The sequence below is a fragment of the Podarcis liolepis genome (assembly GCF_965112155.1).
Source record: "Podarcis liolepis genome assembly, chromosome: 8".
In the NCBI taxonomy this organism is placed as follows: domain Eukaryota; kingdom Metazoa; phylum Chordata; class Lepidosauria; order Squamata; family Lacertidae; genus Podarcis; species Podarcis liolepis.
The window spans coordinates 45,460,007-45,486,187 of NC_139560.1; the positions used below are offsets into that span (position 1 = coordinate 45,460,007).

The window sequence follows — 26,181 nt, forward strand, 5'->3', positions numbered from 1 at the left end:
TGTATCTGTAACTATCTGTGCTAGATGTTACTCATAATGCTCCAGTCCAAATGACTAGAAGCATGGTGAAAAATGGACAAAGCAAAATTAATCTGAATTAATTCTAATCGCCTGAGTTGTGGGGGGATTGAAATATTCTGCATCAGTTGCTAGGTTTAAGAAATATAAAAAATAACAGGAGAATGTTTGTTGCATGCTAATCACACTGCTCACTAAGGATCACACAAGAAGCAATAGGCTTAAACTACAAAAGATTGACTGGAGCATTAGAAAACACCTACAAGCAGTCTTGAGGTTTTCAGGAAAAGTTGGTCAGCCATGTGTCAGAGACACCAGAATCACAGAATAGTCTTGTGTACTTTTGCAGAAAGGTGAGGAAATTCATCAAGAACACCAACAACAGAAAACTGCTGTATTGGACTCTTTCACAGGGACTCTAAAAGCTGCTTCACATAATTAGAATTTATCACATGGATGTAGGTTCTATGAGAAAAATTGCATGTGCACAAGCACAGTTCAGACTACCCTCTCCATGCATTCAAGAACACATGATGAAGAGACATGGGACAGCATGAGCTAGGATAGCTGTTTGCACAGAGTTAGTGGTTTCCTGAATCCACTCAAACAGGTAAATTACAAAACTGGATTTTGGAGAAATATGGGAAGAATTGATTCATATCACTATGAACATCAGCACAGTGAGCTAGCTTTTTCAAGATAGGATAACTGAAATTTTATCACGTGCTTACATTGAATAAATGTTTCAGAACAGATTGCAAGACTAACTAAATGGGAAGAGAAACTGCACTTCAAGGGTAGATTATCTGCACTGCAATCTCATGAAGTGGCTGAGTACTTTCCAAAATGGATTATAAGCAAGAGAGGTTCCTAAAAAAGCAGAAGGGCTCTGCCTCTTGAAAGAGAACTGTTTACTATACATGCTTGGGAATTCTTTGTTACTTTCTACTGCTTGTTCAAGAACGGATTTGGGGATTTTAATACTTCCAACTATGAAATCTGATCCACTTAAATGAACAAGCTTTCTCCTCCTCACCTCCCAATGTTCATCACTGTAAAATGAGAGCTTCTGGCTAAACCTTGCTGATGGTCAACATTATTTTTAAAGACAAGAATACTGGTGTTAGTGGTCAACTAGAACCTAAAGCATTCTGAAGAACTACAATAGCAGCATAAAAGTGAGATGACTCCATTCTGCATTTTGAAACTTTTTTATGAACCAGCAAACTGAAGGTTAATGGAGGTTACAATATTTTAAAAAGTTAACTTGGTTTAACTAAGTTAACTTAGTATTTGTTTAAATGTACCTTGCATTCTTGAGTATATTCTATCTGTGGGAAGTCTGGAATGAAGTTCAGAAAGTCCTAGAACAACAAGAAAAGCAGCAATTAAGAAACACGTAGGCTGAAACCACACAGTGTTAGGTACATCTAAGCTCACTGATTTTAATTGACTTAGCCAGGGGTCAGCAAACTTTTTCAGCAGGGGGCCAGTCCACTGTTCCTCAGACCTTGTGGGGGGCCAGACTATATTTTTTTTGGGGGGGGATGAACAAATTCCTATGCCCCACAAATAACCCAGAGATGCATTTTAAATAAAAGGACACATTCTACTCATGTAAAAACACACTGATTCCCAGACCGTCCGTGGGCCGGATTTAGAAGGTAATTGGGCCGGATCTGGGCCCCGGGCCTTAGTTTGCCTACCCATGGCTTAGGCACACCTAACTGCATAGAGCAAGACTATTAATATACTTGAATCTCTCTTCTTCGTAAATTAAGACAGGCATCTAAGAGCTTCTTTTCTGTTTTAATATCCTACTTTCCACCTAAATGCTCCCTAAACTTTAATTGGCCATGGAATGCAATACTGTTCAAGACACTGAAGAAATGTAAAGGAGAAAATTATTTACAGACAAATGTAATGGTGAGTCATAATACTGTCATAATTCGGATCCCAAGCTCTTGCCTCCAGAGCTGCAGTTGCACTCAGGGTAAGCTAATAGTAAATATATTAATACAAAATAAAAGAAAAAAACCCTGCAGAGAACCCATTACAAGACATCAGCCACCAAGGACAAAAGAAATGGCTATAAACACTCCCACATGCCCCTAGACAGAGGTTTAAATAGAATAAAGAAATAAAACCCAAGAGGCTCAATTCGATCAAGTTTCTTTAATCTTCCTTTCCCTAATTACAGTGGACCCTTGGTTTAAGAAAGATTTGGTTTACAAACTCAGCAAAACCAGAAATAGTGTCTTGGTTTGAGAACTTTACCTTGGTCTAAGAACAGAATCTGAACGGTGGAAGGGCACTGATGGTGGGATGCCTCATTAGGGAAAGCGCCCTTGGTTTAAGAACGGTTTTGGTTTAAGAACGGACTTCCGGAATGGATTAAGTTTGTAAACCGAGCTATCACTGTACTTCTAAGCCACAGTAACTGTATTAACATTATCAGCTACTCTATTAGTCTACATTTCATTGTGCTTGACTATCTGAGTTATTTTTTAAAACTTGCAATTTCTTACCACATTCTTCGATGTTCTCTGGACAGCCAATATTTTGTTGCCCAAAGAAAATTTGATGCACTTCACTTCCCCTTTGTCTTCCATTCTATGAAACAATAAATTGTCAGAGGAGATAATTTATGGCCATTTTACACAGCAAACCTATACACATTATTCAGAAGGCATGCACGCAGTGGGCACCGCTCCTAGTTATGCCAGGAAGCCAAAAATCAAAGCACAAAATAGATAACCGAATACTAGCAATATGCCTGCAATTATGGCAGGTTGGAAAGCATGTATGTCTGTGCTGGGGGAGGTCCTCTATACTACCAAGGTTCCAGTACATACACTGCCCTCCCTGCTGCCACAAATCCCTTGTTAATCATAGATGTCAACCTTCCCTTTTTTTGCAGGAAATTCCCTTATTCCAGCGCCGTTTCCCGCTGCTTCCCCAGATTGTTAGATATCCCATAGACTGTTCCTAGGACAGGTGAGGCTGCTGATCCCTTATTTTCAAGGCTGCTGATCCCTTATTTTCAAATCTAAAAGTTGACAGCTATGTTGTTAATGAGTGCTGGATTTGCTCGGTATTGTGGATAAAATGTATTATTATTATTATTATTACTAATTAAATTTCTATATTGCCCTTCATCTGAGGATCACAGGGCAGTTGACAATATGAAAACAGAAAAATATATACCATAGTAACTAACAAAAGCAATACCTCCCCACACTAGCTGACCCTTCTATTGTGTCTCCCACAGTGATTTATTTTTCTTAAAGGAATGAATGGCAAGAGAAAGTAAAGGGACACTCTTAAGGAAACCATCAGGAAAGGAGTTAAAACCAAGTCCTGCCCCTGCTCACCCTGGGGTCTGAGGGAGGGGAAAAACAAGACATCTGCTATATTGAAACAAATAGCATTCTTTATTCAGAGGGACTTTTGGAGGATGCTTCTTTGTTTAAGTTTTGCACAAAGTTTATTAACAAACAAAAATAAGTGGAATTTGTTGTGTCTTAAGACCGAAAGGCAAGGACCTCCTGACCCCTGTATACCGCAAGCCAATCACTAAGACTGCTTTCTGGAAGGCAAAGCACCATCACTAAATTTCAGAAACCAGATTTAATCTGTTTAAATTCAGGAGCTCTTCACGCTATGAATGTGGTGCTAATATTTATATTTCTGATGTTTTAATCTATGTTTTAAATGCTGTATTTTTATGTTTTATTTTTCACTGTAAACCACTTTGAAACATATACTGAAAGGCAGGATGTAAATCCCTTAAATAAATGGCCAGATTATGTTTCACCTCAACTGTAGAAGCTTAAGACTGCTTATCTGGTCCTATAATTCAAAGGAACACCTGAGAAGTGAGCCAGCCAGAATGACAAAGATAACGAACCCACAGCTTTATGCTATGATGATTCCAAATACAGTATGTCACAATCTAAAAGCAGTCAGCCAGAGTAGGCTGTATACATTTCTTTAAAAGTTGTAAGTCTTGTGTATTAAATGAAACACAAGTGGCCTCAACTAGTCACACAAATCTGCATTTTCAAAGAAGCATTCAGTTTTCTCTTACAACAAAAAAATTGTGTTTTGTATCAAGGTAGAATCTTAGACACTGCAACTAAAGCCCAACTCCAGGCTATCAAGAGATTAAGCAACACACTCTGTTTTAGAGCACATTTACCTGAATGAGATGGGATTGCGGTCTTCCAAGCCTTTAACTACGACCCCAGTAGCTCCACCAGATCGAACAGCAAAAACCTAAGTAATTAAAAAGTTAATATCCAGATTTAGGTTCATTTTAGTACAGGGTTCTTAACTCACTGTGGTCAGTGACTGAAATAAATCAATTCATTCATTCATTCATTCATGGTTCTTAACCTGTGGTTCATGGATGGGCTTCACAGGGTCAATGAACTAGGAGCAAAAAAATAAAAAATTGATGCAAAAGTTTGTGTATATATGATTATGTGCATTTTTCTCAGGAGGGGGTCAATAGCTTTCATCAAATTCTCAAAGGGATCCATGACGCTAACAAGGTTAAGAACCACTGCTCTAGAAACTTTCAAAGTAAGATAAACATCAGATTTTATAATTGCAGTGGTACCTCGGGTTAAGAACTTAATTCGTTCCGGAGGTCCATTCTTAACCTGAAACTGTTCTTAACCTGAAGCACCACTTTAGCTAATGGGGCCTCCTGCTGCTGCCACTTGATTTATGTTCTCATCCTGAAGCAAAGTTCTTAACCCAAGGTTCTATTTCTGGGTTAGCGGAGTCTGTAACCTGAAGCGTCTGTAACCTGAAGCGTATGTAACTTGAGGTACCACTGTATTCCTTTCTAATTATGAATGTAGTTTAATTTAATGCATTACTCATTTAAAAAACTGGTTTAACTATTTTATTTAAAATATAAAGGACCAATTCTCATTATTTTCTCTAAATGTCAACAGTTGCAGTTCCTTCTTGGCCACTTGCATGCTGCTCATGGGTCCTCCCCAACTAGGGCAATGTGAGGCTTGCTTCCAATGACTTCTCCCTACTGATAAATGCTAGGTTAGAATATGTCAGTTGCATAATTCATTCTTACATGATACCACTCCCAAAGATTGCGCAGAAGCTGCAACTCAACTGTTGGTGGCCTTGGGCAAGTGGTGGCATATATTTTTTTACAAGCTGCCAGTGAGCTTATGAACCCAAAACAAGGAACTCAATGGCAGTCAGAAGTCACATGCATCTCAGAGATCACATCTCCTCAAATACACTTATCTGCCTGCTAAGACAAGACTCTGCTCCAAGTTCCTATTCAGGTAAGGGTGGCTGGAATGAAGGGCAGTGCGCTTTCAGTAGCTGCTCAAGTTTCGCAGCTTCCTTTGCCTCATTAAGGGAATTACCCAAGTGCTTTAGCTAGTGAGGACAAGGAAATGGGTTGGCAAGAGTGAAAGTAGAAACTGTTTTCTACAGTTATTTTGTTTGTACTTATTTGCTCTGGGATGTATTTTATGCCTGGGCACATTTAGAAAGGCAGGATAGAGATGGTTTAAACAAACAATATGCTTATTGGAAAAGTTTACTAATAACCAGACTGTGCACACACAGAAAAGCCACAACGTCCATAACCATGAACAGCTAAAAAGGGTGCTTCCGAGATTGTGAAAATTTGTGTCAAATGTTCAACAACTACAGGCACACACACAGTCAAATGTGTGTTGCAACAGTTCGCACATGGGAGAAATTTTTGTTTGTTTGTTTAGTCCAATTACCAGCAGAAGGATGTCACAGCACATATCTGTTTAACCAGACCAAAGAGATGTCAAAGCTACAGTGTGGCAAACACAGGCTTTGATGTCAAATTTCAGATTCCCAGTTGTTTTTAAGACCAAGCTCACACAAAGCCTGTTCAAGAAACTTAAGCAATCACATGGAGAATCTGTAACAGAGATCACATGACAGCACCCACTAATTAGTGTTTCAGACATGTGATTGTCACTAGAAGTTGTATTTTTCAAGAAAAATATTGCAAATTATATCAGTTTTCGCTCTTGCATTAAGAAAAGGGATAGAATTTTCTCTCATGAGTTATTTATGGCACCTTTAAAAAACTGATTCAAGAAAAAACTATCTCTGCTAGCAAATTGAAGTGCTGAAGGTAAACTCATGGTAGGTGCAGAGATTGTGAAATGGACACCCAATTTGGCCTTCACCTTTCTGCCCATAGCATGATTTGTGTTCTATTAGTAAACTGAAGCAAACTGTCTATATGATGCAACAATGTGGACATCCCTACCAGGCAAAGCAAGTACTAATTCCAGAGAGCCAGAAGAACACCCAAAAAAGCCAATGTTCAGAACAGAGAGGGAACTGAACATTTAACATTTTTGTAGAACCGAAAGCATCAGTAAGGGCAGTTTCCCCGCAGCCTAAGACACAATGAGCTGCACCTGAACTTCCCCTTCTTTGCAACTATTAAAAGAAGTTCCTTGTTCCACCTGGTCATTTTACAGATACAAACATTTCACAAGATAATAGGCAGTGCTGCCCAACATCCACCCATCTCACTGGTTATATTACTTCAAACATATTGCAGGAACCATTTTTCTGTAAAAAGAAAAGCAGCCATCCTACAACCAAGTTGGAGAGCCTTGCTGCAGCTCCAACAGCTGTGGGTCAAAATTCTCACACAAGGCCTGCCTACAGCACTAAATCTCTTTCACTGAGAAGACTCTGGATCACAGTAATTCCCAGGGCTGTTTCCATGACTGAGTTGTTAATTTGTGTGTTAGTTAATAGATCTTTATGGACACACAACTTTTTTCTGTGTATATATTTGCTATTGTTTGTTCACCACTCCGGGATTAAACTATGTGATGATGACCAGGCTATAAATATACATCATCATCAGTATTTACAGAAGCCACCCATTCCAGTAGATCTGGATTCTAGCAGTGGCTTTCAACAGCTGAATCCGGATTTGCAAGTGGATGGAATACACACCCTTCTAAGATGGTCCACAAAGCACAATTCTTTCCAAGGAAGGCAAAGAGAGGAGATTCATCGGATTTATTTTTTTTAAGACCACGGGCTTCCTGCACATTTAAACAAGTTTTTCTCAAATTTCGCCTAGCGCCCTTTTCCCTCTCATCCCTGCATTAAAAATCCCACCTGCGGAGCAACTGTTGAGAGGTAGAGGAGAGCCCCACTCCCCCAGGAGAGCCCCAGGAGAAAACAAGGCACGAAGATGGGCCCACACTGCGGGAGGAAGAGAGTGGCAAGAGAAGCTCTGGAGCTATAGACTGCAGCTGCAGCTGGGGGTTTTGTTTCTGAAGGGAGGGGCCGGTCTGGGAAAGTTGGGAAGCTCCTGCCTTTGCTGTATTTATTATTATTATGAGGCGCCTGCTATCCCAGGGGTGGCGGCGCCAGCGAGCCGCGTGACCGGCCGGTTCCATGGGGGCAGGAGCGGGGGGGGGGACGGGCTGCCCGGCGGGTTCCGCCCCTTCCCTCGGCCCTGAGCCCCACCCCACCCCCTCACCTGCTTATTGGCCTCGTCGAAGAAGACGCAGTTGACGGGGCTCGCCTTCTCGAAGTGCACGGGCCGCGCGCACAGCGCCAAGTAGTAGTCCTGGCTGGCGGCCGTCGCCATGGCAGCGGGAGAAGAGCCCCTCGGCGCCAAGCAACCGCCTTTCCCCCCGCGCGCCGCTTCGGGCCTTCCCGCGCCTCTTCCTCTCACTGCCCCCCTCAAACCCGCTTCCCACACAACAAGCCGGTTCGTGGTGGATGCGGCTCTTCCTCCTCCTCCTCCTCTGGGCGGCCGCACAAGCGCTTCCCGGTTAGGCGGCTCTTGCGCATGACGAGGGAGCTGCCGGCGGCCCTTAAAGGCGCCGCAGGACGACGCGGCAAAGGTGCCGCTATAGGCCGCTTGACTGGAAATGTCGCTCCGCTCTTCCCACCGGCAAAAAGGGGGGTGGGGGAAAAAAAAGAAAATTATTGCTGTTCTTTATTAAATTTGTACGCCGCCCTATACCAGCAGGTCTCAGAACGGTAACAAAATAAATTCACAGTATAGAAACAAAAAATACACGATGAAAATAAAAGCGAAGACCACCCAGCAGAGCATCTGATCAGATCGGGCCGGCATTGCAGCTTCTCCCGGGGGCCAGGCGGCCTCTGAGGCGACGCTCTGCAACTGGCCTTTAGACGTCTTGCCACCCAGAGGTTGGGCGATCTGGGCCTCCGCTGGCGTCCAGCTGAGGGGTCGTCACAGCAGGAGCACCAGCAGCGTCATATGCCTTAAGGTCGCCACCTGTCCCTTATAATAAGCGGCTGTCCCTTATTCCAAGGGGAAATGCTGCTATTCCTCCTCCTCCTCCGCTGAGACGAACACTGAGCTCCTCCCTCCCGTCTCCGCCGTTGCCTCCCTCCTGCGCGTCCGCGTTCTCTGTCTCTTTCCTTTCTTTTTCTCCCTTCCGTTACACTAAATCCAGGGAAGCGGGGGATAACAGGATGCGGCTGCTGCTGCTGCTGCTACTGCTGCCTGGGTCATCGTTGCTTTTACGTGCTTCCCTGACCCTGTTCTTTTATAGACGGGGTAGGGTGGATATTGCAAACCTGTTCTTTGGGTACCAAGGAAACCCCCTCCCCCCCAAAAAAAAACCCACTACCCAGACTATTTAAAGTGCTTTAAATGTGTACTGCAGATGAGGACTCAAAATTCCCTTGCAAGAAACTGTCCCAGTCCTAAATTCACTTTCATCTTGATCCTTTGAAAATAAGTCCCAACTAAGTTCAATTGAATTTACTTTCAAATAGAGAGGATGGAAGCCTTAAAATGGTTGTTGCTTTTATTTATTTAAATAAACTGATGCAAAATATTGTATAAAGGACAGGTCCAAAAATAAAGCACCCTTTGGTTAGATGAACTTATCTATGATGCATGTGTGTGAATGTGCGTGGCATTAGCAGCCACATGGAAAAGGATGCTGGAGGCAAAGCTCTCTGAGGAAGAGAAACAGAATTTGTTGCTATATTCACTTCTTTTTATCTGGTTTCTACATATACCATTCTCCTGACAAGCAGAAAATCAGCAGGTGGGGAGGATGTGAGTCACTGAAAATGTGCATTGCGAACTTAGATCCGTAAATTTCATTGGGTCTCCTCTTTACGAGTATGACCAGCACTGGAAACAACCCATTGCAATGGATTGCTTTAAAGTCATTTCTGCATCAGGTAAAGTAATTTTTACACACACACACACACACACACCCCAATTCCCCACTCCCAACTTGCCCCATATTTTGCCTGACCTGTCCCTTATTTTGCCCGGCCAAAGGTGGCAACCCTAATGTCAGTGCATGCTAAAATGTCAAGGAATGGTCCCCAAAGGCATGTTTGAGTTAAAAGTGGGTCCTGGGTCTGTTGATACTGGCAGCTGGCAGCTTTCCAGGGTTGTGGGCATTCCCAGGCCTACCTGGAGATGCCAGGGATTGAACCCAGGACCTTCTGTGTTGCAAATGTACTGAGCTACAGCCCCAATTTAGCAACAAACATTTGCTGCAATTCTGTACATGTTTATTTGGCACCAAGTTCCATTGAATCTAGTGGGCAGTGCTTCTAATGTACAGGATTACATAAATCCTAGACATTTGTCTAAACTTCAAAAGCCGATTTAACTAATAGCTATCACAATTTCTTGACACCCCCCCCCCCCCGATTTCATAATTACACATTGTGTGACCAAGTGTCCAAATCTGGCCACGATTAGGCAATGAGGTAATAGCTACCTGCAAGCTCTGCACTAAGTTGCCTGCTACTCTCAGATGCCGAGGAGCAAGGTGGGTCATTGCCTTAGTTAAAGGAAGATGCAGTTGCCCATCAGGTCAGCTTCTGGACAGAGAATAGGCGATGCACACCATCTTGCACATCTCTTCTGCCAACAAAATTCCACACAATAGACATGTTTCCCACTTTGGGGAGACTTGGCTCTCAACATGACAAATATTAAAGCATTTTACTTTCAATGCTTTTGTAAGCCAGGGAAGGATCACCTCCAGAAGAATCCTGCCATCAGTATTGGGTTGTATAAACAACTGTATCCATTATAACTGAATACGCAGAAGCATACTTGTACTAAGTTCCCAGAGCAGCTAAATGTCAATGTAATGCTACTTTGTAATAGAGAAAAAAGTTTCTCATGACCTCAGGATTAGCATTACTCTGGGGGAGGCCTTCGAGATGTGTTTAGAAAAAGGCAACAGTGGATGTACTATTTGTCTTTGACCTCTTTGGACCAGTACTGTCAAGCCTCTTACGTCCTACACACACTGCCCAACATAAATCAATCAATCAATCAATCGCTGAATTTGACTAAAAGCCATTACAAATCCAGTTACAAAACCAGCAAATCCAATAAAACCTGTTAAGAAAGATCCAGAAATAAGCAACCATTTACAATAAATCAAATTAATGAATCCCCTGCACAATCTACAGTGTTGCCTTTTATGTGACTAGCACAAATACTTTTAGTGGCTTTTGCGAATAAAGCTGCTTTATATGTGACAAGTGGGTCGCAGTCATGTAATAGCCAACATATTTTCACTTCAGGGTTCTGTCCCTGCAGCGGTGCAAACATCTGTTCCAAAAATCTTTCTGGGGTTTTGATAGAGCTGAGCTGACAATGGAGTATGTATGTAATGGGGAAGATCTTCTAACTTCACCTGCCCCACAAATACAGAATCTTAAATGCATTGGAACTTTTCTGTATCTTCCATCTAAGACTGATGTGGGCATTGTTTGAAAGTGTAGAATTGTAAAAGCAGTTCTCAGGGAGGCAAAGGGAGGCCTTTTGCTGTTGGAGAGGATTTTGGTTTTACTTACAATACCAAAATTTGTGAAGGTGGCTGCAGTAGCTGAATCGTTAACAAGACCACCATACCATTTCCAAACAAATGCTCTTCTAAAATGTGTTGGGGAGGGGGGATTATTGGGCTGTCCTTGTTTTTATTTCTATTATGTATTTTGCATTTTTATATTGTGATTTTATGTTGTGAACCGCCCTGAGACCTGCGGTTATAGGGCGGTACACAATAATAAAAAATGCAGGTCATCTGAAAGGTTGGTCAAAGAGTATTTTTAATAAAAAATACAACAAAGAATTTTCAATAGTTCTTAATACCCAATTTAGTAAAAGCCTATCAGGAACATCATAATAGTTTTAAAAAGCATACATTACACTTCTGCTACATTCATTGGATGGCTGCATTTGATTGTACTTGCCAATGTCTTATTTGAAAATTGATCAGATTTTATATGGACAATGCTTTATATATACAATGCTTACTTTAAATATCTTTTCTATAGACCAGCCTCTCAGCATGTTACACTCATTCACTTTTGTGAGAATGATGGATTTTGAACTAGAATGTAATTTTTAAAGCTGGACAAAGACAAAAGCTGGACAAAAAAAAACCCTACACGAACACAGGGACAAGATCAGATTTGTTTATTATCCCTCTTATTTTTGCATGGAACGAGCTTTTCCATAGGCCACTATGAGAGCTTCACACAGCAACAGTCTCTCACTACAACATAATGAAGGGATCTAAAAGAAGAAATCTGAAAACAAAAGGTGACCTTTCTAAAATTTTACCACCCTACTAAGTCCATTAATCTAATAAATCTGTTAGTGAATGAACTGCTTTTTAATACTGACCTTAGTGAAATGATACAATTTAGTTACACTTAGGTACACTCCAAGAATGAAATCAACAATACATGAATTGACAGTCAAGTCTCTCCTCAACTTCCATATAAGATCTTGTAGACATGTTCACTGTTATAGGACTCTAGATTTCTTACACATATGCATCACCAATGATTTGTGTTCTATTGGGTTTTTTGTTTATGTGGTCATATCAACTGCTTCAAATTGTATTACATGAGAGGCTACGTTACATACGCATGCGGAGACAAAAGATGTTTTCTGAATCACACCTAAAGAATCTCTTGTGCAAAGATGTAAATTTACTATCATCTCAAGTTTATGCATTTAGGATACAACTGTACAGAAGCAGCTTCTTCTGTGCATCCTTACTAATTGTGTGTAATTTAGACTTGTTTATATTTTTTCCCAAAGCTACCTCCATGTGAGAATCATACTAAGGTGCCTTTTGTTCAAGTAACAAGAAACAAAGACCAAATATTCAAATATTCAAGAAACAAAGACCAAATATTTTTGCTATTGATAATCCAGTAGCAAGTTTCTTCTTTCAGCATTTAACATAATGGCCTGCATATTTAAGAATCAAATTACAGGAAAAGTTTTTTTTATTATTGTGTAAAAATCATATAAAATGTTTTAGGCTGTTCTTAGCGATTAATATAAATTCTGTATATCGAATATTAAAGTTTTTGTAAAAATAGTAAACTTTTGATATGAAATCAATGTTGAATATAGTTATGAAACATAATGTGAGCCTCCCTTTAACCATACACTATTAAAATTAAAGTCTGTGCATAAACCATACGCACAAAAAGTTTTAAACTTTTTCCTCCATCAGGTATACCAGTATGTAAAAGTGTAAGGGGAAGGAAAGAGTATCAATCACTCTTTCCCATTTTTATGTAGTACTTCAGTTTAGTCTGAAATTGTGACATTAAATAAATTAAATATTTCATCACACCATATTCTTAACTCAGCTGCACTGACCTGAAAAATTCATGTCAGATTAAAAAGGAAAATTATTTCCATTGTCAGAGAGCCATGTAGTTGACAGTCCCAGTGACCTAACGTGGGCTTGTCTGAAAAAACACACCAAAGCACCAATGCACGTTCCCTGAAGTTTCATTTATGGCATTCCGAGTTGACCATAACTTCTGTTGCTTTTGGCAGCTGACATTTAATCACTGCACTTAATGTAAGATGCAAAAAAGATGTTTCAGTTCAACTCAAAGTGCTATTCATTGCAAGATGTTGGTGGACTCCCATAATCACTCGGATATAGAGACACCTTTTTCCCATGATTTTGAACATGATCTTCACTCATCTTCTCCAAAGCTTCAATCTATAAAACAGAAAGACACATAGTAGTCAGAAACAGACTATATTTAAATGTACTGCAATTCTGCTTGGCATGATACCAATCTGCTGAACTTGTACTGCCTTTGTCTTCACCTTTTATTGTTCAGCTCATGTTTAAACAATTGTGAGTTCATGCAGCATACAAAAAGCCTGTTATTGAGCTTTGCCGATTTTATTTTCTTCCTGTTTCACCAGCATTATGATCCTTGACATTTTTTCCCTTGCAGAAACAAAATAGATTGACACACCATATGCAAGATAGTCTCACCTGGTAACAAAACATATTTTGTGCTGGGGAAAATGGACAAGGCATAATGGGAAATGCAGACAACAACACCATCAGCTCAGCCCGTGCACAATTACCGTATTTTTTGCACCATAACACTCACTTTTTTCCTCCTAAAAAGTAAGGTGAAATGTCTGTGCGTGTTATGGAGGGAATGCCTACGGGTGGCATGCCTACGGATTTTCCTCCTCTAAAAACTACGGGCGTGTTATGGTCGGGTGCGTGTTATAGAGCGAAAAATACGGTATGTTATAAGAACAAGGAGTTAGTTGGGATTTTCATACATAGTTTAGTGAAAATACTACTTCTGTTGAACCATTCCCAGTGGTTCCTATACAAGCATATTCAATGGAAATATTACCTGCATGTTTAACTAAGAGCCAAATTAAAGTCAAAATCACAGACCCATGTTAGTGAAAACAAAGTCCACAGAAACCAAACAACTGCAGACAACTAATTCCTTTGAGCCTCAGATCAGAGGACCTTTGGTCTCGAGTTTCCCCAAACAGCAGCAGTCTATGCCATATGGCAATCCACTACTGAAACTGCTTTGAAAAGCAGTTTGTGTACACCTGACTATTAGCTTAGGTCTTCGCTGAAATGTAATGTCAGTCTATGGTTTTGGTGGTTGCAAGTACATTGTTTTGCTGATATGCTGTTTGGTGTATAATTTATGTATATTCTACAGTTTCATTGTTACCACTCTAGAATTGCTAACTGCAGTGAAAATCACAATACAATTGTTTAAAATAAATGTTTATTGTATAAGTTACAAATAATTCATTAATTTTAGAGTTTTAAGAAGCCTGCTTTCAATTTGAAAAATTCTCTTAAAGTTGACATTGAACGCCAAACCCAAATATACTATTTTTGCAGTTCACTACTCTAACTCACAATACTAAAAAAAAGAAAGAAATCCAGCAGGCTTTTTATCTGAGTTCCGATTTTATTGTTTTAATTCATTTTTGTTTCATTGTACTGAGCCTTCTCCATAGCACTTAGATTTGACTGTAATTAAGAAGTACATATAATGTCTAAAATAAGTAGCAAAATGAGTATAGCTAAAGCAAGAACATTTTCCCTAAGAACACATTCACAGCAGAAAGCAATATATTGTCAGATCAAGTTAGGTCTGGTTAATTCTTTGTGCCCCAAGACTCAGGATTTTCAGGACTATGATAAAAACGGGTTTTCTGAAAACCCTACATTTGCTCACTTTATTGGGCAGGTTAACGCTTTGTATCTTGCAGAAACCAAGGGTTTCACTAAAATGGTACATGAATAAGTTTCATGAATAGTACTCACACATATTCCTAGGGGGACTGCTTCACATTTAGACAGAAAGGCTGGGTCACACAAAGATAAGAGGCATCTCCAAATGCATGAATAACAATGCAAAAAAAATGGGCTCAACTTTGCCTTCATAATGCAGATCTCTCTGCACATTCTAAGAGCTTCTCAGAGTGCAGCCTAGTGAATAAGATCATATTTATACTCCCCCTCCCCCACACACTCCAAGGTGGGGAGAACTTACCTCAGCTAAGAAGTCCACTTCATTGTCAGCTGCTAAGTTTAAACCTGAGACAGCATTGAAGAGCTCTCTTTCACCGAGTGTTTCAGATACACCATTCTTCTGGAAGAACTTTCATTAAAAGCAAAGATAAGTTTAACCACTGAATTCATAAAACCATTCCCCCCCCCCCTTCTCACTTTCTTTCTTTAGTCTAGCAGTTGTTTGAGGTAGCTATTATTTGTGGATATTTGGATTTGCAGTAAGATTTTCCTAAGCTTTCTAGCCTGCATTTCTCCCACACAAATACAAGCATGTTTTATAAGTCTGTGTTGTCTTATTTTCGAAGGGGAGTGGAGTCTCCAGATCAAGGTCAGGGCCTTGAATAAAGTCTTTTGATAACCTATTAAAAAGACAGCTGGTTTTTTGTTTTTGTGTTTTTTTCTATTACAAGCAACTAAGGGACCAAAAATCAATTACAATTTAAGATGTTCTCAACTCTTCCTTGAATGTCCCTGAATATAATTGTCTCTCTTCCCCATTAAAATTAAACCTACATTTTCAGAATGAAGTGATAAATATTTTGAGAAAACTTCCATATACATTTTAAGATATATGCACTTCTACAGATACAAATACAAAATAACAAGATTGTCAGACGCTTTACCTGTGAAACATTCCTGCAATCTCTAAACAAGAACTGGAGTCCATGTGGGTGAGTGGGCTCCACAGACTGACTGACATCAATTAACCAGACCTATAATATAAATAAAATGAGCATTTCAGATATTTGCATATGGGACCATCTCTAGTTATTTTTCTCCATGCAGAATCTGCTTACCTTTCCCCCTTGCCACAGCATGTTGTATTCACTTAGGTCAGCATGAACTAAACTGCACTCTTTATACAACTGTTGCATCATCTAGAAACAAGCAGCAAGTTATTAATGGGAATGCTCTCCATGCCACTAAATTATTATTCAGTATTACCACTAAAGACTGATTAAAAATTGACAGTGTATGCATGAGTACATGCATGCTGGATACAGAAAGCAACCATATGAAAGAACCTTTGCTTATTTTTTCAGAAACAAAATATTACCAAATTAAATTACAGATAATATTTGGCATGCTCACTCTAGTTAGCTTATCTGAACAGTGCAGAATTGCAATTGCATATGACTGATAGGCATGTTTTTAAAATGCCCTAATCACTCTTGCTTCTACTAAAAGTACTTAGCCATGACTTTTTATAGTACACTTACTACACTAAGAAAGACTGTCAATCTCGGGCGTATTAAATATAATCCAAGTATTGTAGGACTCTAGGAAAAACTGTTGTAAAGATAATTGCTGGTTTCACAGAACCAACACTTTCAGTGGTCCTGTATTCGAATTTTTGTTCAAGCTACTTGTGGTAATCTTTGACTCCAATACAGTTCTGACTAAAAAGACAATATTATTAAATTACATAGTAAAACCACATTAACACATCCATAATAAATAAGCCTATTAAAAGAGCATAACAGTTAAAACAACCATCAAATAAAGTATTTCAAGACCAGGGAAATGCTTGTTGAAACAGGTGCATCTTTAAGAGCAGGTAGAATGCCAATACTGATAGGGCCTCTCATGTTCCACAACATTGGTGCCCCTAATGAAAATGCCAGATTCCATATTATTACAATCCAATAATCAGGCCATGGAAAAACTAATGGGCTTCATCTGATGATCTTAACAACCTTACCAGACAGCAGAGGGACCCTAAATGCACATTTATATAAATTTAATAAGTAAATAAATAAATAAATATTCATCAATTATCTGTTACTAAAAAGAACTCTTGCCAATAGTTTCGAGACAAGACAACTGTATTGATCTTACATGAAGAACTTGATAGTAAGCCTTCTTCATATCTTCGCTACTGAGCTTTACTTCTTTTAGTTTAGGAGCTGGAACTTGATCCTGGCCAATGAAGGACATAACTAAGACATGCTTTTTAAGGGTAACCACTTCTGGGCAAGGAATGCCAGCTGCTTGCATTCTGTGAAGAAGACATTAGAGCATAAGAATTTCCAGCTAGTCAAAAACTCACCAAACTACCTACACTGTCATACCTGTTTTGACTCAATTAGTTACTGGCTCTTTATAAAAGCATACAGCAGGACCGTGAATCTTCTCAGCTGAGCAGGCAAGATCCTTAGCTCACCCACCTCTGGTGGGTCACTTTGACAGCCCACCTGTCAATCACCTGACATCAGGTCACCCATTGACCTTTGAAGTACAGCTTGAATGCAAGCCAATCAGTTAAAAGACATTTTAGCTGATCCAACTGAAGCTTGAAGTGACTGCCAATCCAGAAAACCCTGTGTGATTCCGCATTGTGAGGCTCTTATCAATCCTCTGCACCAATGTCTTTCCCTGCCCCACACCTAAGATCATATACAACTTTAGGTGTGGGGTGGGTGGATTGGGGGCCAAATTAGGCACATTTGTACCAGCCCTAATTAGACTTGTGGGCTGCAGATTCCTCATTACTGCCATATAACATTTTAATAACAGCTTTAAATGTATTAACTAATGGTTGTACTCAATTATGTTTTATTTTGGATTTTTATATTTATTTTTAACCATACTGTATATTTGTATAGCTTTGTATTTTATTGTCTACACCAACTGGAAAAGTGAGCATGACAGGCACTATATAGTTTTAAATAAATTAAGATTTAAAGCAAAACAGTTACCTGTATAGCAGCATTCGGATACAGCAAATAGTAATTGTAAAAAATGTAAAATATTTTATACATAAAGGAACATGGTTCAAGACACTTAGTCAATGTTGAAAGGAGATTTTACATTGATTCCCAAGTACTTGGTTTTCAACAAGATGCTACAGCTTATTCATACCTACACCTACATTTCCATACCTTTTTAAGTTGTGCATTTCTTTCTCAGCCCACATTCGGATTATCTTTCGTGGATTCAGTTTGCTGAAACGATCTCTGAACCTATAATCATCTTTGATATACTTATCACGATTCTTAAATTCATTCAGAGTTGTTTTAAACACCTTTATGGCACATTCTGAAGGTATGGGGCTAGCATCCTCACCCAAACTTTAAGAGGAGAAAAAGAAGAAGTTTTAGTTACATGCCTACAAACCAATTTTAAAGAAGCTTCAACCAGTAAAACAGATGAGAAAGTATAGATAAGGCAAAAGACGAGAACATATTTGGAAAATTATTTCATTGCATTATATCTCAATATGTCAGCTTTGAAACATTTGACCATTGAACTAGTTAAATATTCATTTTATAATGATGTATATTTTACATTACTAGATTTAAATAGTAGATTTAACTTAAGGTTTCATGATAGCATATATTATTATTTATTTTAAGGAAGGGGGACAAGTGTTATGCTGCATACTTCCACCGCAACAATTTTATAAAATCTAAGCTAACAAACAGTATACATGTATTCCAAATACTATGTTGCTCTGCAGTTGCTCTCAGTTTTACACAATACAAGTATCATAACCATATTTTAAAAAATACCTTCCTCCATATGCATGAAACACCACCGACTCTTTTCCTGTACTTATGCATCCAGTGATGGTCTCCAGCATTCCAGAATTGACCATCTTATACAAAAGTAAGCGTGTTTTAGGATCTACTGCTTTCTCCTGCACAAGAAGAGCGGGGAAAATAAATTTTTATTATGCTGTATGTTTAGTGCAGACAAAACGTTCCTTTGATTAATCTACAAGTGCTATGAACTTTAGCTTGATCAGGTGCTTTAAATTTTAAAACGATCCTCTATATATTTTTCTGTATCAATTACTTCAGACTTAACACTCCCATAGCATAAAACAACCTACTCAGCAGGTGCAACTCTCAAATAATGTTCTGCTATGACTCCAGAAAAGTATTAACTTTTCCAGTATCCAGATATCAAGTTTATTCTAAATAATACAGCCCTGCTAAACTATGCAATTTTCATTTTGTCTGAGTCACCAAAACGTACAGCAGTGGAATGTTCCTTCTTCTCATGGAGCCTGGCGCTTCGACGTTCCTCGGAGTATGCATGCTGCTTTAAGGCATTGAAGACATGATTGGACAATTTTAGGTCCATACCAATTCCATCACCAACTTGAAATCCAGGTGCAAACTGTGAAGACAGGTGAAATTCAGTGAATGACATGGAATTTTCTGTGTGTCTGAAAAAGTTGCTGATAGGGGAGACCTACAACTGCAACGCATCCATTACTTACTGTAACTCAGAACAGCAAAAAAAAAAATTTCCCCATATTATCATAACAAACTAAAGAGAAGACCTATGGGAGAGAGACTCGCTTCAGGCCAGTTTGGGAGCTTTAAGACAGAGCAGAAATTTGAACCCAGATCTCTTAGCACTTTATCCACTAAAGCACACTGCAGATGACAGTAATACAGATAATAAATTTTATTGTTCTTGTCAGAGGCCATGACCAATACAAACTACAACAGACCAATATAGTTATAAGATAGAATAAAAATATGGGGCAACTATACTATGAAGCTCTAGTACAGGGTTCGGCTAGGTGACGCTCATGGTCCCGTCCAACTCTACATTTCTATGAGCCTATGAAATCCTTCTACGAAAGTATTTAACCAGAGACATTAGGGGGCATTCCAAGGTAATAGGATACCGTGCTCCCTTCTGGATCTGGATCTCTGACACATGCTTCAGAAGCTAAGAGATCATGGCCCGGTTTACATGCCGTGCTAAACTATGGCTTGTTTAGACGAAGTGTGGCTTGCTGTGAACCATGGTTTGTTGGCCACCCAGTGCTGGACACTCACCAAGCTACAGAGGCATGAGGTAAGAGCAGCCAGAAAACAAATTTAGCTTGGGAGAAAACAAGCCATGACTTGTTTGTTCAAAATGCTATGAGTTACCTCACAGATGGGCAAACTATGGTTACAACAAACTAGGGCTTAGTGTTATGTGCAAATAGAGCCATATAATTGTTTTTAAACAGGTGCATAGAACAAGTTTAAATACTGGCATAGATACTATCATGACATTTGTATCAAGTACTGGGTTATCATGGGAAGTGAAGCAGTATATATCAAGAGTCAACAAGTGTTTTGCAAGTAGTCATGGACCAACTTTGGAACGTCAATCATAAACTTAGGACAGAACTTACATTTTCCATTCGAGCAGTATTCTTTCTTCCACACACAACCTCATCATGCTTGGTAGTAATATCTTTTCCTTTTCCTATAAAGCCTTTCTTTGGAGTAGTAGTGGGCTTATCTATGAATAATAAAAATATTGCACTCAAAATACACTTCCAAGACTAGCAAATGTATGCAACCTTTTTAGCCACATCTACAAAGCATTCTAGGGCACAAATTACACTGACGCTATCAATATATATATATATATATATATGCTTTCGTAGATTTTCACGGGTACAGGAATGCAGGTTTTGGTGTCTTCGGGTGTCTTCCCGTGTAAGAGTTGGGGTGTCTAGGCGACGTTTCGACGAGGTCTCACTCGTCATCTTCAGGCTGGTGCTTTCGGCTTCTTGTTACTGGAACAGAGTAACAAGAAGCCGAAAGCACCAGCCTGAAGATGACGAGTGAGACCTCGTCGAAACGTCGCCTAGACACCCCAACTCTTACACGGGAAGACACCCGAAGACACCAAAACCTGCATATATATATATATATATATATATATATATATATATATATATATGTATATATATGTATATATGTATAGTTATATCATATGGTTCCCTACACAAACTACCCTGATCCTTTCCATTTCTTTTGGCTGTTATTTCTTTGCAGCTATAGTGAACAAAAAGGTCTTAGTTCTTAGGGAAGCTTGAGAAAATCTGACACTTTCATATCCCAAAAAGGGGGCTCATTTAGTAAAGATTTTTTTGAAATGTGTTGCTAATACATCATATTTAATCAACATAACTAGAAAATGCATGAACTACTGACAAAGCTATTGGAAGGCTGCAGCTTCCCATTCCTGAATCTGTCTCCTAGACAATCTTTGCACAAGAGAAGTACACATAACTGCTTTACTCACATTCCTTCCTTTTCTTCTCCTCCCTATACTCTATTCTAAATTTTTAGAATTCAAGCTACAGTTTAGCAGGGATTTGCCTTTTGCTATTGAAAGCACTCCCATGTGCTCTATTAAACATTATAATATTTAAAAGATAGCAGCATATTATGTAATTCACAGCGTGATCTTCATTAAGCAGTTGCCAATGGCCTCACAAAACACTTTTTCAGGATCCTACAATATGAAAAACTTTGCTTATAGAAATGGTACATTTTGTAAGCTTTTAATCCAATTTGTACCTGCTCTATAAGGATCATGACGAGTATCCTGCCAATCAACCTCATCTTCAGAGCTGTCACTGTCTTCAAAAGGATGTACCTTGCGGTAGTTCTCAAAAGATATGGATACTTGAGAAATAGAAACAAAAATGTTTATGAGTTAACAGTTGTTATAAGGGCCACTGAGAAACAGAAAGATTCACCCTAACAAAGAAATCATGACTCATGATAGTAACCTTTGCTATCTCCATTGAACTTCTTTTCTTCACGTCGAAGCTGTGCATCAAACTCTCTATCAAATTCCATTTGCAGCATCTGTGCCAGCATCAAGTCACTGGAAGTATCAATATTCTCCCCACTAATAAATGATCCTTCAACAGCCCTGGATATGAGAGACCAAAAGAGAACACTTAGCGGGACAATTCAGCCCTTGGTACTCCAACTAAGAATATAGTACATTGTTAGCTGCCATATAATATACGTTGCAGAGAAAGTTGATTGCTTTGTGTAATTAAAAAGGAAGGAGGTGGCTATGCAATTTCTTCATTTTAAAGGAGCCTGGCAGGACACTAAATAATTTCCACACAGTATACAACATGGAGTGTGGTAATTCTACTCCCTTCCTTTTGAATACAGCTCACTTAAAACAAGGAAGCAATTCAGACTCTTTCAGGCACCTTGTGTAAGAGTCATTTCACTAGGCACCAACTTTTTTCCTCTCTCAAACCTGAAGAGAAAGCTATGGCAGCAGCAGGTAGGAAGGGCCGTAATTAGCTTTTTTACCCCAACGAAGAGACTTTGTCAAGCCCCAATACTGACTTTAGCTATTTTTTCCCAAAAATCACACTCACCATCTGACTCTATGCATATGTACTCAGAAGTTCTACTTATGTAATATATACTTCCAAGTACAGGTGTGAAGAATTGCATCTGTAAAAAAATAATAATACAGGATCCCACTAACAATTAACTAAGTCTGTAATAAACATTCATAATGTAAGGATATTCAACTTACGATACCACTTCAGGAAAAGAAGAATTTTCTTCTTCTAACTGTAGCTCTTTAGCTAGCTGTTCACTCATGACATCAGCAAAGGAACATGATATTGTGGTGTTTTTAGGAGTTCCCCAGGGACACTGCAACAAAAATAGATATCTTTTTGGCTATGGATAAGACAGATAATTTTTCTTTGCATAAAATCCTGATGTTACATTTCTTTGTATAGATACATGGAAATACACTGTGTAAAATGAATCCAGTCTTGTGAAGTCACAGAAGTGAGTCATACTACTTTTTATTTAAAGATTGAACAATGCCTTTAAAAAGTATACATAAAAATATATCAGCATTTAAAATATGAGAGCTGTTTAAATATTTGCCTCTATAATCCACTCAATTTCTGTTTCAGAGCTGAAATTGTCACTTTCTCCACTTAAATAACTGAATGTGTCCAGGATAAGACAGTCTCCCCCTGTTTTTTCACTGATCATTGCCAACAGTGTTAGAAACCGAGATATGAAAACTAGGAACTAAAAGACACCTTAAACCTAGGTTATGGGCACAACAACGGGATGTCTAGGCACACTTTTTATAACTAGAATACAAAGCTGAAAATGAATGAACCGCAGCTAAAATATCATGTTCATTTTTCACATGGTCTAGTCCTTCCCCTGCCCACACCTTAATATCCTTAAGAGGGTCTCTTCTCCAGTCTTCAGAGAGTAACTGGAAGTGGGGAGGCAGAAAAAGGTCCTCCTTTCCTTCCATTCTGCAGTTTTAATCTGAAATCTCAGGCGCTGTACTGCACCCAGAGCTCAGAAACTGCTCATGCTAATTAAATTCCCTGTCACAAAATGTGCTTAGAACAATGGGAGTTTCAAACACTGAGTGCCAACTATGTATCATCCTACAAAATACCTACTGATAAAAATCAGAAGGGTTTGATTAGCTGATGAATATGTGTCCACACTGATCAAAGATCCACATGACAGAGAACAAATGCTTTTTACCATGCCAACTTTATTGATAAAGGACCAAAGGTCTGGCTTACAAAGAACTCTTCTCTCAGAAATTCATGTTACATAACACTAAGGCTGATCTTGCTGCTCTGAACTAGATTGCAGCCTATCTGCTCCAGCTTACATTAGTGAGGTCATTGAGAGTTAGGAATTATTAAGAATTTGTAAAACAGCTGTTACTTTAAACGTTACAGCAGCACACCCATAAATCTAATTTATGAATGATGGACCCGTTAATGGTCTCTCTCAATGAATACCAGGTTTCAGAGCACTACAAATGAGTTACTTGGCTCTGAGCCCAGCACCATATCCATCTGTAGCCTCTTATCAGAAGACTGACAAACAGGCAAGCTTATCTGAGCGTAGACTCAAAATTGCTTAAATAAGTTATTACTCCCGATCACTACATTCTAACCTTGTTTTTTGGGGGGGTTTACGACCAGGTCCTTGAAACAATGAGAACCCTATACCTATTTGCCTCTATGCTGGCAAAGAGTATTATTATTTACTTTGCTCACTCAGCTATGTCCCACCTACCACCTTTCTGCCACATAGCTCCAGTGGCTATGAAATGGTTGTTCCCTCACCAGCCCCCAATTCTATCATCACAGGACCCCTTGGACCATTTACTCGTCTCTGCCAGCACAAGGTTGGCCTTCTGAATTAGAGCAACCCTGTGGGGCAGGCGGTGGAAATGAAAGGAGCCACTTCGGCCAATAAAACCCGCGCCCCCGCTACCCGTCCCAACCAGTGTGGCGGGAGAGGAGGCAAAGCCAAGGCCTTCTTCCCTGGAGGCCTGACGCCTCGTTTACACCCGCAAAAGGACGAGGCGGGCAGAATTACACGAAGTGAGTGGACTGTACCACTTCAGGTTCCGCGAGGGGAGGCAGCGTCGTTTTTCTTAACTGTCACCACAACATTCCCTGAGAGGAAACCAAGAGTGAGTGAGTGTGTGTGTGTGTGTGTGTGGCGGGTGGGGGGGGAGATATTTCATTTTGTTTCCTCTCAGGTAATTACGCGACGAGGCCTCCGTTCTACTCGCTTATCAATGGGGGGATCCTCCCCGCCGCCGCCCTTCCGTGCCTGAAGCGACGACGGAGCCCATCCCGCCACCTCAGGCCTCCTCCGCTGGCTCTCGTTCCGGGGGCGGCTGGATCTGGACCAGGCCTGAAGAAATTCCTCGGGCACGTCCGCCGCCCCCCCCCTGCCTCACCTTGCTTTGGGGCCAAGCTGGACTCGCGCTCGCCTCAGGAGCGGGGACGACAGCAGCGATTGCTCCGGGCTCCATGTTAGGCGTGCAAAGGAACGGAGATGGACGCCGAGAGAAAGAAGAACAGCAACAGGGCAAGAGGGCGCCTGGCAGAAATAAAACTTCTTCCGGCTTCTTCTCCGCTCGCCTCAACTCCTCCCGCCCCTTCGCCGTCGGCGCTGGTTGCCTATTGGTTCGCTGAGTGCACGTCTCGGTGACGTCACTTCCTTTGGAATCTCCCCTGCCCTAAGAGGCTTTTGTGTTGCTGTCGGCGGCCGCTTCGCTTCCTGCTTTGTCGAACGGGTAAAACCACTCCGTCCCTTTCATTCGTTTATGGCACGGTTTTCTCACAATGCGTGAAAATAAACCACTGACCAAAAAACTAAATCATCGCTGGAACCTACGCTTTTGAATAAATGGGAACGCGAATGGCTCCTCAGCGATGACCTTTAAATCCATCTTCTCTTTCAGATGAGAAATGCCTGTCATTTGGGATTCGGCACCCCCACGACTCGGGTTTCTTTTTCAGTCACAGTCTGCAGCTCTGGGGTTCACCATTGGGAAACATCATAACGAAGAGTTGCCCATGTCCACTTCCTATAGATTTTTTTAAAAGTGTGCATGGAAAGGTACAGAAATATTTGTGCCCAAGTTCAAGAGTGAGAAAAGGCAGTAAAAGGTGGGGGAGAAGTTGAGATGCGGGACCAGAACACACAGCACAGAAATAATCCAGCTCACTGTGGACAGGAAACAGCAGTGTTGTTCGGTCCTGTTTATTGAACAGGTGTGAATCCCTAGCAAAAGCACCCTTAAATTGAATGTACGGTACAGTATATGGACATTTGCGAATCAATCACGCAAGCACATAGAATTAGAACATAATTACCCATTTGTAAGGCAGCACCCCATCTGGAAGATATGTGGAGCACTTTGCAGTTTTCATTGTTATTTTTTTTAAGAAATAGACGATTTGTTGATTGCTAAATTATTGTTAACGTCAGTTTATTCGGGGTTATTTAAATAAATATATGATACAATTATTCGTTTACACCAGTGGTTATGTGTTAGCTTCACATTATCCAAGTGCACCATAAAATGTACCAAAAGATAAAAAAATTGTAAAAGAAACCAAGGCACTTAAACTGCGCGTTTCTATGCTATCACTCCCTTGTGTTAGTCTGCTGAAGCAAAAACAACAAAGAATCTTGTAGCACTGAAAGGCTAAAAGCTTTATTGTGGCATAAGCACGCAAGACGATTCATCTTTACATGGATACTGGGTGGAGATGAGCAGCTTCCTTCTTTATAAAGTTTCTGATCCTTTGAAAGGAGTTTCCATGGCTGGGGCGAGCAAACCTAACTCCATAATACATTTGTATACAGCCGTGCTTTCTCCGATTTAGGTCTTTAATCCTAAAAGATATTTGTTTTGTCCCGTTTGGAGTTATTGCATTTTCTTCACTGCCGCCACCAACGATAACCTTCTGCTCTGGAAATCTGAGGACAGGCGGCAAAAAAACCCAACACTTAGGGAAAAAGAAAGGTGGAGTCCAAGCGACATCCCTCTTAGAAAAGACTAACCAGCCAGACGGTGTATAAGCGCATCATAAACGGGATTGAGGCCGCGTAGAGAGGAACCGGGAGAGCGGCAGCGCATTCTTTTG

The 26,181-nt window shown here is 40.0% G+C and overlaps 2 protein-coding genes and 1 long non-coding RNA gene across 5 annotated transcripts in view; 1 reads left to right on the forward strand and 2 right to left on the reverse strand.

Moving 5' to 3' along the window:
• The window catches only part of RMC1 (regulator of MON1-CCZ1), a 101,984-nt gene that overhangs the window by 22,379 nt on the left and 53,424 nt on the right, over positions 1–26,181 (reverse strand). The window contains exons 1-4 of one of the 3 annotated variants that reach the window (XM_083517760.1): positions 7,562–11,361; positions 4,220–4,296; positions 2,547–2,631; positions 1,326–1,382 (exon numbers count right to left, since the gene is read on the reverse strand). In XM_083517760.1, the coding sequence (XP_083373886.1) occupies positions 1,326–1,382; positions 2,547–2,631; positions 4,220–4,296; positions 7,562–7,672 (330 nt within the window). In that variant the 5' untranslated portion in view covers positions 7,673–11,361. Of the gene's footprint in view, positions 1–1,325; positions 1,383–2,546; positions 2,632–4,219; positions 4,297–7,026; positions 7,478–7,561; positions 11,362–26,181 lie in introns of those variants that run through there. The other 2 variants (XM_083517761.1, XM_083517762.1) reach the window with 2 other exon arrangements.
• LOC310713538 lies at positions 9,881–14,216 on the forward strand. The gene is made up of 2 exons (XR_014529320.1): positions 9,881–13,456; positions 13,623–14,216. It is a non-coding gene; the product is annotated as an uncharacterized lncRNA (long non-coding RNA).
• On the reverse strand, positions 11,513–26,152 carry RIOK3 (RIO kinase 3). Its single transcript, XM_083517772.1, has 13 exons — positions 24,483–26,152; positions 22,266–22,387; positions 21,487–21,632; positions 21,272–21,379; positions 20,092–20,201; positions 18,927–19,070; positions 18,458–18,585; positions 17,828–18,016; positions 16,785–16,944; positions 15,743–15,823; positions 15,569–15,658; positions 14,926–15,033; positions 11,513–13,088 (listed from the first exon to the last, which is right to left on the reverse strand). Exons 1-13 carry the CDS (start codon positions 24,555–24,557, stop codon positions 12,981–12,983), a joined length of 1,569 nt encoding a protein of 522 aa, XP_083373898.1. The 5' UTR covers positions 24,558–26,152; the 3' UTR covers positions 11,513–12,980.

Bases quoted from the DNA above. Each gene is read 5' to 3' on its own strand.
- RIOK3 (XM_083517772.1), bottom strand. From the start codon at position 24,557: ATGGAGCCCGGAGCAATCGCTGCTGTCGTCCCCGCTCCTGAGGCGAGC. The intron at 16,945-17,827 runs GTATGGAAATGT...TCTTCTTCACAG, and splicing joins GAAATGCACAACTTAAAAAG to AATGCAAGCAGCTGGCATTC. The intron at 13,089-14,925 runs GTAAGTTCTCCC...TCTGTTTTATAG, and splicing joins AAGTGGACTTCTTAGCTGAG to ATTGAAGCTTTGGAGAAGAT.